Source organism: Hypanus sabinus, chromosome 1, assembly GCF_030144855.1.
Source record: "Hypanus sabinus isolate sHypSab1 chromosome 1, sHypSab1.hap1, whole genome shotgun sequence".
Classification (NCBI taxonomy): Eukaryota; Metazoa; Chordata; class Chondrichthyes; order Myliobatiformes; family Dasyatidae; genus Hypanus; species Hypanus sabinus.
In genome coordinates, this window is record NC_082706.1 from 195,623,768 (window position 1) to 195,636,269 (window position 12,502).

Consider the following 12,502-nt stretch of genomic DNA (forward strand, 5'->3'; position numbering starts at 1 on the left):
AGCAGTAGAATAGGGTTGAGAAGAGAAAATAGATCAGCCATGAAGAAATGGCAGAACAGACTTGATGGGCTGAATGGCCCATATTCTGCTCCTATCTCTTATCGACTTCTGGACCTCCTGGTAATTTCACAATAAAGTGTCAGAAATTATTAACTAAAGTCATTTCATATCATATCACAACAAAAAAAAGTTGCAAACAATGAAGGGAAGAAATCTTCAACACCATCACAACCTTGGCCACTCACAGAAACCTGCTTGCAAGGAAAATCGTAATTTTTTGGTAGACGTATTTCATGATTTTAATAGTGGGCCAAATGGTGCTGGTTTTTGCTGGTCATTCAGTTATCACCTTTGACATTCAGCTATGTGTATGATATTACTCACAATCTTCCAAGTAAACAGTAATGTACTAAGTCTGGGATTTACTAAAGGAATTGCTGCCTCTTTACTCTCCAGAAAACTCAAGCCCATGCCAGGCCTGAAATAGCTCAGGACCCAAGACCCCAGCATGATTTCAATGAGAATTGTGCAGTCCTCTGCAAAACTCTTAGGCACATATATTTGTAGTTGGGTGCCAAAGATGTTTGCACAGTATTTTATTTGTCAACCAAGGAGTAGAGATTGAGTTTCTAAATCTGGCAAGAACAAGGAGTGTTGGGAATGACAAGGGTAGAGCACTGCAGGTGGGGTCATTTGATTCCAAACAATTGGTTTATTGATCAATCATTACAGAAGGCCTCTCTGGTGCTTCCTGCTCTCTCTCCTCTCACCTCCCCCTTTCTCAACCATGATTCTCCTCTCCCTGTCCCCTTCCCACTCTCAGTCCACAATAGAGACGCATATCAGAATCAGGTTTATCATTTCTCACATCTGTCATGTTTTTTTTTGCAGTAGTATTATTAGACCATAATACATAAAATTAGTGTGGCACTGTGCAGAAGTCTGAGGCAACCTCGTGCTATGTACAGTATGCGCCAAAGCCTTTTACACAATACTGTATGCATGATGATTAGGAAGCAATGAGAGAAACTAAATCAGTTGCATCTTTCAGTATATTGCATAAGTTGATCAGTTAACCTAAACGTTTACAAATGTGATTTATTTTAAAGGCCTGGATAGAGCAGACGTGGAGAAGATTTTTCCTATAGTGGGTTAGTCTAGGACTAGAGTACGTAACCTCAGAATAGAAGGACATCCCTTTAGAACAGAGATGAGAAGGAATTTCTTCAGCCAAAGTCATTGAATCTGTGCCAAGTCATTGTGTATATTTAAAGCAGAGATTGACAGGTTCTTGATTAGTAGGAGTGTGAAAGCTATAGGACAAGGCAGGAGAATGAGCATGAGATGGATAATAAATCAGCCATGGTGGAATGGTGGAGTAGACTTGCTGGTCTGATTGGCCTAATATTGCTCCTATCTCTTATGGTCTTTGATTAACATTTGATTTTTTCTTTTACTTGTCTACTTCAATTTTGATAGATTTTGAACATCTCTGAATGTCAGAGATATTAAAATGGATAAAGATCACAGAAAGGCTTTACAGCAAAGCTATGACTCCAACTGTGCTGATGTTCAGAGATATTTCATGGCACATGCCTACAAGCTGTCCAAAAGAGGATGGATTGCCACTCTTGTCGGACTGCTGGTCCTCAGAGCACATTGTGGGTAGTGAAACGTATGAGCAGAAGCTCAAAATTACAAAGTTCAAAGGAAGATAGGTTGAATGAGCTAGGGCTTTTCTCTCTGGAGCAATGACCTATGATAAGGGTTTACAACATGTTCACAGGCATAGGTTAATTGGATAGCCAGAGACTTTTCCCCAGGGCAGAAGTGGCTAATATAGAGGAAGCATAACTTTAAAGTGATTGGAGGAATGTACACCACCTATAAAAAGTATTCACCCCTTGGAATTTTTCATGTTTTATTGTTTTACAACCTTTATTCGCGGTAGATTTAATTAGGTTTTTATTGACACTGAACAAAATCTTAAAGTGAAAACAGATCTCTACAAAGTGATCTGAATCACTTACAAACTTAAAACAATTTTCCTTGTTGTGCTGTATTTCATTGTAACCCTTCAATTAATAAATAAATAAATAACATGTACATGATTTTTCAGTTTTCATTCTAAATATCCATAGAATGCACATTACAAGAAAACATTTAAAGAGTTGCGTAGTTTTCAGGCCATGTAAAAATGAATGGAAAGCGGAATGAGTGAAAGAAAAACTAACTCCAGTGTGGACTTTGGTCTGTAAAGGATGCTGCTATACCATTGATACATTGTAAGCTAGTGTAGATACATACACAAATAGTCCTTTATTTATCGAGATAGAATAAACCCTTTCGGTGGCACCACCCAGTAATCCCCATTTAACCTTAGACTAATCACAGGACTATTTACAATGACCAATTAACCTACCAACCGGTATGTCTTTGGACTTTTGGGAGGAAACCAGAGCACCCAGAGAAAATTCACACGGACTAGAATGTATAAGCTCCTTACAAACAGTGGCGGGAAATGAACCCGAGTCACTGATATGATAAAGCTTAGAACTTGCAGACTCATTTGATAAGGAAAGATGTACTGTTTCACACTGAGTCTACCATTTTGGACAGGAAACATAAACACACATCCTGAACACCATCTTGCACAGAAAGCACTGCATTTTCAATTTAAATGCATTAATTTTGAATCAACAACACCTCCTACTTCACTCAATGGGCATAATGATCTGTTACAGAAACAACATGGTTTTTACTTCAACTAAAATTTACCGTCAATTAAAAGGTACTTGTGTGTGAGAGGGAGAGGAAGGTCAGGAGACAGGAATGCATGAAAATCAATCTGATTAATTGCTTCACAAAATGCAAACCCACATACCTATACACATTGGAATAGGGTAATTCCATCTTCGGACTGGTCCTGGCATACATGTTATATGTGAATGCCCCTGAAAAAAAAATTTAAAAAACACCTCTTTTATTTTAATAAATAAACATACTGTGATGCTGCCTTACAAGAAAAGACAAGCATACTTTAAGAACAAATGAATGGAGGGATAACCAGGACAATGAAGGACTCAATTGCTATCAGAAAACAGGGCTGTGAATAAAATTAACACACTGCACTGGAATTTAACACTGGTGTATTTTTATTTAATGAAAATGGCAAATAAATCAATGACTTGCAATGTTAAAGGCAGCAAAGATAGCTAAAAATTTTCAAGTTCGGTGAAAGGGTTAATTAGAGTGTAGTGTGAGCAGGGAAGGGAGAGATGTGGATGGAGATTGTGGATTAGGATGCTAAATTCTGGGTGACCAGGAATCGCTGGTGATAACGGCCATGAGACTAGTGGCTCAAGTCATACAATGGTCATCAGGGAAGAGAGATTTTCATCATTCATTGGAAGCGGCTGCATTCAATTCCAAGGAGGTCGGCTGGGACATTCAAATCAAAAAGTTGGATCTTCTGTGTGGTAATGCAAGTTCACTGGCCGTAATCTTTAGATGGGGTGAATGGGGGAGGGTGTGGAGGCAAAAAGGAATTGGGTAAGTAAAGGGAACCTGCACATTGGGTTCTCACGGTCATTTCTGGACTAAATAATTTCTACATGACTGGCCTCAGAATGGTGTGACTGCTGCACAATGTTAGATTCAGGTTCGTATTCATACTTAATTATTACACTACATCAAAACATACAGTGAAATTATGCCATTCGTATTAGCAAACAACACACCTAAGGATGTGTTGGAGGTAGCCTGAAAGATGCAAGCCTGGAGGTTTCCAAATGCTAAATGTTAGATCCTGGAATCAAAGTCACTGTAATCCATATGATAATTCCTTACTTTTCATTAGCATTTTAAATTCTATGAAATTTCGATCAAACAATATAGGAAGATGTGGAGCACTTTGATTCAGTCATTAGGTAGGTGAAAGTTATTTGGCTTTACACTGTTGAGGAAACATAAATGTCAAAACTAGAAATTTGAGGAGAGTCAATGAAACTGCCATTCTTCGACAGACATCTGCCTGCGCTCATATTTCTAGTCTTGACTAGAAAAATAATGAAATAGTTGCTCTTTATATTTTTATGAACTATCAAGTGAACTCTGAAACCTCTATGGCAGGGGAGCAATTTTCCTATCCAGCTTGTACTTCCTAAAGCTGAGACCGATGTGAGGAGTTTAAACAGGCCACCGGGTGAGTAATGGAGGGAGTAGCAGGTTCATTCAATGTCATTCATGATTTGTCTTCCACTCTCTCTTGGGAGCTGCTGTAGAACAAGAAACCCTTTCCTTATTTCACACTCCAGCCACTTTCCTCTATATCTTGTTTTCAACCTCAGTACTCTCACTTTCAGCACAGCCAAAGCAAGTTCAGCTCAACTTCCTGCCAGTCCAAATAACACAAAACTTCTCCTTTCCTGTCAGATTCCTTCTTCTCCAGCCCTTTGTCTTTTCCATCTATTACCTCCCAGCTTCTTATTTCACCCCTACCCACCCGGGTGGCTTCACCATTTAGCTTTCCCTCCTCCCTCTCCCCTCTACCTTCTCATTCTGACTTCATCCCCTCCCCCTTCCTGTCCAGTCCCGATGAAGGGGATCAGCCCTGAAATGTCAACTGTTTATTCATTTCCATAGATACTCTGTGAGCTGAAGAGTTCCTCTAGCATTTTGTGTTTTGCTCTGGATCTCCAGCATCTGCAGAGTCTCTTGTGTTTATAACCAGGGACATATGAACTTCCAGTGGCAAACATTTAAGTGCTAGAATATTCCTAAACCCCAGGGTAATTGTTTAAATAAAGTCATTATGTTGATGATTGTGAGGTTGCAAGGTTTAATGTGGTGTCTTTCTTTCATAAACTTCAAACACTTTGATGATAAAATGCAGGTGCATTGTGACCTCAAACACCTCGAGGAACAATGGCCTCAGGCCCTATGAAATGACACCATCTTCAATCTACTTGTAGTTATGCACTACCCTGGCTTGAAACAATATCAACATTTTTTCACCAATATTCTGTAAATCCTTAATTAATTTGTGTGATTATCTCCATAGTGAAGATTGCAGCTGAACTGTGCTGCAGAGATAGTCCCACAGCTCACTCAGTATGCTATCCCTTCTTCCCCTTCTCAAGTGACATCTACCAATTTCTTAACAAGTCACCCATGTTAGGATGTCTTAGCAGCAGCTGAAATATACGGTCTCTTGGAGGGCCCTGTCATTAACAAATTTGGTCTCTCAATACTGAAACAGGATTTTCACAAACTATTAGGATTCCCGAAAGGTTAATTTGCCGGGTGGGTCAGTTATAAAGAAAGACAAATGTAATGTCAGCATTCATTTTGAGAGAATTACACTAGAAAAGCAAGGAACCACACTTGAGCAGCCTTGGTCCCCTTTTCTAAGAAAGATATGCTGGCATTGGAGAGGGTCCAGAGGAAGTTCATGATTATTTGTCCGGTAACAAAAGGGTTTAAGTCTGAGGAGCATTTGATGGCCCTGGGCCTATATTCACTGGAGTTTAGAAGAATAAAGAAGGATCTCAAGGAAACCTATCAGATATTGAAAAACATAGAGAGGATGCTTCCAAAAGTGGGGAAGTCTAGGACCAGAGGATATAACCTCAAAATGGAAGACCGCTTTAGAAGAGAGATGACGAGGAATTTCTTTAGCCAGAGGGTGGTAAATCTTTGGAATTTATTGCTGCAGATGGCTGTAGAGGCCAAGTCATTGGGTATATTTAAGCAGAGATTGATAGGTTCTTGATTAATCAGGACATCAGTGTTTATGGGAGAAGGCAGGAGAATGGGGTTGAGGAGGAGAGTAAATCAGCCATGATGGAATTTTGAAAAGCATTGAACAAGTACCTCAGCAGGATGAAAAAAACAGACCTGTGATGCTTTCAGGAGGTGGTTCCTCTCACCATTTAAGAATACTCATGGATGGCCAATAAACATTGGCACTTTCAGTGACATCCATGTCTCATAAGAAAATAGAATCTCCATTGACATGACAGGATCCGGCCAGTTATCAACAAGACATTCACAAAAATATCAAAGTCAGGGCAATTAATACGATGCTGAATAAAATTTAAGAGGGTATATGACAGCAATTCTTTTCTAACATTTTTCTATATCTCTTAAAGTCTTTACAATATGACTTGCATTATACATTATCAACCTTCTCCCTGAATTAACTGATCTATGCCAACTCTCTGAAGCTTTGTAAAGCAAGTAATAATATATCGGGCATGATACCATTTTCTTACCTGCAGTGAGTATCCCTGATCACAGTGAAATGATATAACATCTCCCACCAAGTATCTGTCTCCATTCTTGACTCCATTGCTGGGAGTAAGTGGTTCTGGGCAGGAATCCAATCCAATAGCTGCAGAACCATATGTTATTTTAGTTACCGTTACTTGACATGACACGTTCTGTTTAAAGAGCTGTGAATATTGACGACTGATACTTTGTGAAACATGTCCTGAATCACCTTTACTTTAACCCTCAGAAACAGATTTATTTGCTTGTTTTCACTGCTGGTCTTAAACAAGAATAGAGAGCATAATGATAAACACCTTGATGTTACTTTGCTTAAAACAGATTTGTCATGGATTAAAGCAGCATTGCCTCTCTAGAACATGGGTCAAATGATTGTGGAGAGGGAGTGGCCGGGTTGGGTGAGGTGCAATTGATGTCTCTGGGCCTTTACTCAATGGAAATTAGATGAATGGTGGGGGTGGGGGGTGGAAATCACAATGAAACCTACTGATTGTTGAAAAGCCTAAATAAAGTGGATGTGGAGAGGATGTTTCTTACAGTGGGGAAGTCTGGCACCAGAAGGCACAATCTCAGAATAGAGGGACGTCCATTTACAATGGATATGAGGAGAAATTTCTTTAGTCAGGCTGGTGAATCTGTGGAATTTGTTCCACAGGCAACTGTGGAGGCTAGGTCATTGGTTGTATTTAAGGCAGACATAGATAGCTTGTTGATAAGTCAGGCGTGACAGGTTACAGGGAGAAGGCAGAATAAAGAGATTGAGAGGCGAATGGATCAGCCATGATGAAATGGCAGAGCGGACTTGATGGGACGAATGGCCTAATTCTGCTCTGATGTCTAATAGTCTGATTGTAGTAGTGCACCAGCAGAGGAGATCACAAGTGTGCCAACAGTCTTATTGGTTTTACAGAGTGAGGTAAAACAGTACTGAAAACATTGACTGGAAATATAGGAAAGGAAAAGCATTACATGGTTTATTCTTTGTAGAAAATTTTTGTTAGAAATAAAGCTCATTTTGATTTAAAAAAAAGTCTTCATGCAACGTTATTACAACTGGATTTTAATGCAGCACATCTGAATGAAATTAAGAAGTGTGGAATGGATTGAAAAGTACCTGGGTAGGTGGATTGGAGTAGATGAAGCTCTTGTCCAATTCCAATTCAATCTCAATTTTTGGTTACAAGGAAACTCGAGATCAAAGGTGACACTGGTCTATATGAAGGCACGTTTTAAGTTCAGAAGTCGTGAACTGCTGTCATTGGCATCACCATCTATCTTTGTCTCACTTTTTAGTTTATTTATTGAGATACAGCATGGAGTAGGCCCTACCAACCCTTGGAGCCGTGCCACCCAGCAAACACCCCCCACCCCAATTTAACCCTAGCCTAATCACGGGACGATTAACCTACCAACCACTACGTCTTTGGACTGTGGGAGGAAACTGAAGCACCTGTGGGAAGACATACATGCTCCTTACTGACAGTGGCGGGAATTGAACCTGGTCAACCATACTGTAAAGCATCATGCTAACTACTACTCTGCTGTGCTGCCCCATATTGTACATAAGCCAGGATGTTGAGGAATTATAATGCCCTACCCCAGGCCTCCAGTGGGCACTTCTCCTTGATCTCTCTCCACTATCCCGCCTATGCCCAAATTAAAATAGATTCCAAAATTTAGTTTCTCAGGGATAAGAAAGCAGACATTGTCAGAAAGAGAAGAAATTGAGATAAAACCTCAATCCCTGCAGGTCAAATCACCAAACCTTAGCTCAGGAGCAGACATTACATTGGATATAATAAAAGGATCAGAACCTTATTAAGAATGAAAAATACCATACAGGTAAAACAAAGATGAGACTATCAGAAAAAAATCCTGCAGTGGCCAACTTGGGCCATGGCAACATTACCTGTATACTCGAGGTGAAAGCCGGCAGCTGAAATACTGATGTCTGACTGAAAGTTTAGGTACAAGTTATTAGATGTGCTGTTGAGAAGCGCTGGTATCGTTGTGCCTAAGGGTGAAATAAAATTTGAAATAGTATGTAGTTAGTGTAATAGTTCCTTACTTTGCTCAACCTATTCTTAGTTCACAATTTGGTGTACATTTCACTTTCTTTCTCTGTTTTTGTCAATATTGTTCTCCATCAAGGAAGTAGATCTCAACAGCAATTGGAAAATGTTCTGGGGGTCTCATGCAGGATCATTTGGAGGCTGTAAATATTGTAATATTGTATTGAGATTTCTTTACACTCTTGGGTCAGTTTTGAGACCCTTCAAATATCATCACTGATAATGAAAGAACTGATCACTTGTAAGATGAGGAGCTCAGAGATGTACAGCAGAGAGACCAGCCCTTCAGCCCATCTGGACGATGCTGACCAAGGTACCCATTCAATCAACTCCGTATTGCCAGCATTTTGCTCACAGCATTCTAAAATTTCTCAGTTTATGTCTTTTCTGACTGTCTGACTGTTTTTTCAAAGAGCAGCAGCCTTCATTTCAATAATCAGTAATGTTATTTTTAAACACACTCATTTATCTTGGTAGGTGGGCACCTTTTACACAGCTCAGTTGAGATGTTGTTGCATTATCATCAGGGGTCAGATTATTCCTCTTTGCATTCCATCCTGGAAAGGACTAGGAACTGCTAACAAAATTATTGCGCCTTTTCCAAACAAAGTCAGCCTTATATCATTTGTGTTGATTGAAATTCTACATCAATTTTTAAACAATAGAAAGCTGTGAATTACACCTTGCAATGAATGGACTGAGTTTAAAACTTAATTCATAGAGATATTTATGATTATAAGAAAGCAGAACTTTCTTATATTGAGTCTGCTGTTTATTTAGCCCGCTCTACTCTATTCATCTACCTTCTCTCCATAACCTTTATTGCCCTTACTAATCATGAAACTCCAGCGAGTACATGCTTAGAACCATCAAATGCTCCTCATACATGAACTCTTTCATTCCAAGGATCATTCTTGTGAATTTCCTCTGGAGTCTCTCCAATGCCCAGTGACATCTCATCCTTTCTTGGATAAGGGGCACAAAGTTGTTCACAATGCTCCAAGTGTGGTCTGACCAATGCCTTTTAAAGTCTCAGCATTACATCCTTCCACTTATATTCTGGTCCTCTCAAAGTGAATGCTAACATTGCATTTGCCTTTCTTACCACTGACTTAACCTACAAGTTAACCGTTAGGTTTCCCTGAACTTGAATTAAATCAAAGCTCGTACTTTCTCATCTCAATAGCTGCAGATCTGACCTTGCACTACAGTGTAAAACAAACAATAGACCATCTGTTTTATGGTCAGTACATTTTCTATCCCGTATAGGTATAAAATTGATAGTATCTGTAATATCCTTTTTGCTCTAAAATGTTGCCCTAGCTCAATTTCATCATTGTACTGCAAGCCCCCTTCACAATGGAGCTTAATTAGTGTGGATATAAGTGATTGACAAAGTCCAAATTTTCTCCAAGCCGATGTCAGATCTCTGTAACTTTTGATCCCTGGGTTCTTTCAGTTCAGGAATGAGCAAGAAGCTTTGATTCATTAATACTTCACAATTGTTTATTTTAAAGTTTAAACAAAAATACATACAAAGTAGCAAGGCGGATGAGTGATGAGAAATTAAAGAGGTTGAATATAAAAAAAGAAGATGGTGCCTTTGAAAAAAATCTATCACCTTTATAATCTGGTTAACAGAAATTCCTTAGATAAAAATAAACCAATCAACAGTTGCATAATCTTAGCACATGGGTTATGTGCTCCCACTTAGCCAATTAAAAAATTAAAAGCAAAATATAACTGCTATACTGGCTTCTGCCAGTAAGTGGGGATGAACCACCACATACTGTGAAAAATACATGAGTTTGTTAAAAACACACAAAATGCTGGAGGAACTCACCAGGCCAGGCAGCATCTGTGGAAAAGGGTAGAGTCAATGTTTTAGGCTGTAACCCTGGACTGCCGATGGGTTTTGACCCAAAATGTCAACTGTACCCTCTTCTATAGATGCTGCCTGGTCTGGTTCCTCCAGCATTTTGTGTGTGTTGCACAGATTTCCATCATCTGCAGATCTTTTCATGTTTGAGTCTGTTAAAAATACAAATTATTAAAAATACAAATAATGTCAGGAAAAAAGAAACTATGATTTTTGTCGCATTAATTCAACCAAAATCCTCTAAAATATAAAATACTGTAACAACCAGTTCCAACACTGCTTATGGGCTGGGTTGATAATCAGTTGTTGTTAGGTGAGGCAAAAATCAGTGAATCTTTCTGACCCTGATTTCATAGCTACCGCCAAAATTACTCTCTTGTAAAAATGAGTAGGTATTGCATGGGATTACCAATGACTACAAAATCAGACTGGAAGTAATTCATCTTTGTCCTGAGTCTGGCTTGTTTTCACAGAACTAACAGCAGCTAGAATTGGGCATTCACTTGAAACCAGAGGACTATACAGCCCATTACATGGTGGAATATTCTAATGGCACTTACTAACAAGTCTTTTGTAAATAAAATAGATTTGCCTTGCTGAATAATTCCTCAGGTGCTTGTAATTTTTTCTGTTAAGCACTATTTCTTTCTGACCAATATTTCAGCCCTTCTTATGGGATGGGAACACAGCAACAGAATTCAGCAGCACACAAAATTCTGGAGGAACTCAGCAGGTCAGGCAGCGTCTATGGAAATGAATAGATAATCAACATACTGGGCTGAGACCATTCTTTAGGACTGAGAAGGAAAGGCGAGGCTGCCAGAATAAAACAGTGTGGGTAGGGTAAAGAGACTAGCTGGAAGGAGCTAGATGAAGACAGGTGGATGGGAAAGGTCAAGGGTTGGAGAAGAAGGAATCTGATAGGAGAGGAGAGTGGACCATAGGAGAAAGAGAAGGAGGAGAGGACCCGGGGGTAAGTGATTGACAGGTGAGAAGAGGTAAAAGATCAGAATGGAGAATTCATCCCCTTCTGTCTAGATCAGTGGTTCCCATCCTGGGGTTCAGAGACCCTTGGTTAATGGTAAGGGTCTAAGGCATAAAAAAAGTTGGGAATCCCTAGTCTAGAGACAATTCCCCCATGAGAGCAATAACCACTTCTGGTATGATATTACCTTCTGTCTTCCTCCTCTATCCAATTCATTTTTCTTGAGAATTTGTCCATGGTCGATACAGAGATTATACTGAGGAGTACTGCACTAACTGAAATCTTCGGGAGACTTCATGCTTGCAGAAATTCATTTATAAATGTAAAGTTTGTTGCCCTTAACTACAGAGGGAACTATGAATTATACCTCACAACAAATGGATCTAGTTTATTCAAAATTAATTTTGAATGAAGCACTCTGCAATTGGAGGCCATATTCTCACATTTGTATTCTAGGTCTTTAAAGACCACCACTTAATTTGCCTTTTTGATGGACTAGACTGTCTTGGACCTTGCCAGTTGCCCAGACTCATTGCCTATGATCTCCATTTGACCACTCATTTATCTGAATGTAAAAGGTTGAACGAACAGACCACCAACATCTGACAGACATCCAATGAGACTGAGTGGGTCCCCAAGGTGATGTGATACTGAGGGTGCAGACCCGGAACACTCTAACAGGCCACTTTCAGCTTTCAGATGCTGCTGAAAACCCAGAGAAATAAATGAAATACAGTCATGGAGTACTGCAGCAAAGAAACTAGCCCTTTGGCCCATCTAGTCTATGCCGGTCTAGTCCCCTGCTTAGGCCCATCTACTTGCAGTGAGACCATAGCTCTCCAAATCTCTCCCAACCATGTACCAATCCAGACTTATAAAATTTTCAACTGAACTCGTGTCTACCACTTCCTCTGGCAGCTCAGTCCACGTACACATCACTCTCTGAGTGAAGAAGATCCCCCTCAGATTCCCCTTAAATATTTCACCTTACACCCAAAACCTATGACCTCTAGTTCTATTCTCACCCAGTCTGAGGGGAAGAAGCCTGCATACATTTATTCTGCCTCTACCCATCATAATTTTGCGCTTATTTAAGATCTCTTCTGATTATCCTGGCTTTAGTGAATAAAGTCCAAGTCAATTCAACCTTTTACTGGAACCCAAGTTCCAACCGCCAATGTACTTGTAAATTTTCTCTGAAGACTTTCAGGTTTATTAAAATAAACATTAAATAATAAATTTACAATTTAAAATGCATGTTAAGCATTGCGCTAA

At 39.5% G+C, this 12,502-nt stretch overlaps 1 protein-coding gene across 1 annotated transcript in view; it reads right to left on the reverse strand.

Moving 5' to 3' along the window:
• The window catches only part of csmd3b (CUB and Sushi multiple domains 3b), a 2,186,187-nt gene that overhangs the window by 212,120 nt on the left and 1,961,565 nt on the right, over positions 1-12,502 (reverse strand). Inside the window, exons 37-39 of the mRNA XM_059983996.1 lie at positions 8,201-8,305; positions 6,276-6,394; positions 2,885-2,954 (exon numbers count right to left, since the gene is read on the reverse strand). Of these exons, the coding sequence (XP_059839979.1) occupies positions 2,885-2,954; positions 6,276-6,394; positions 8,201-8,305 (294 nt within the window). The remainder of the gene's footprint in view (positions 1-2,884; positions 2,955-6,275; positions 6,395-8,200; positions 8,306-12,502) is intronic.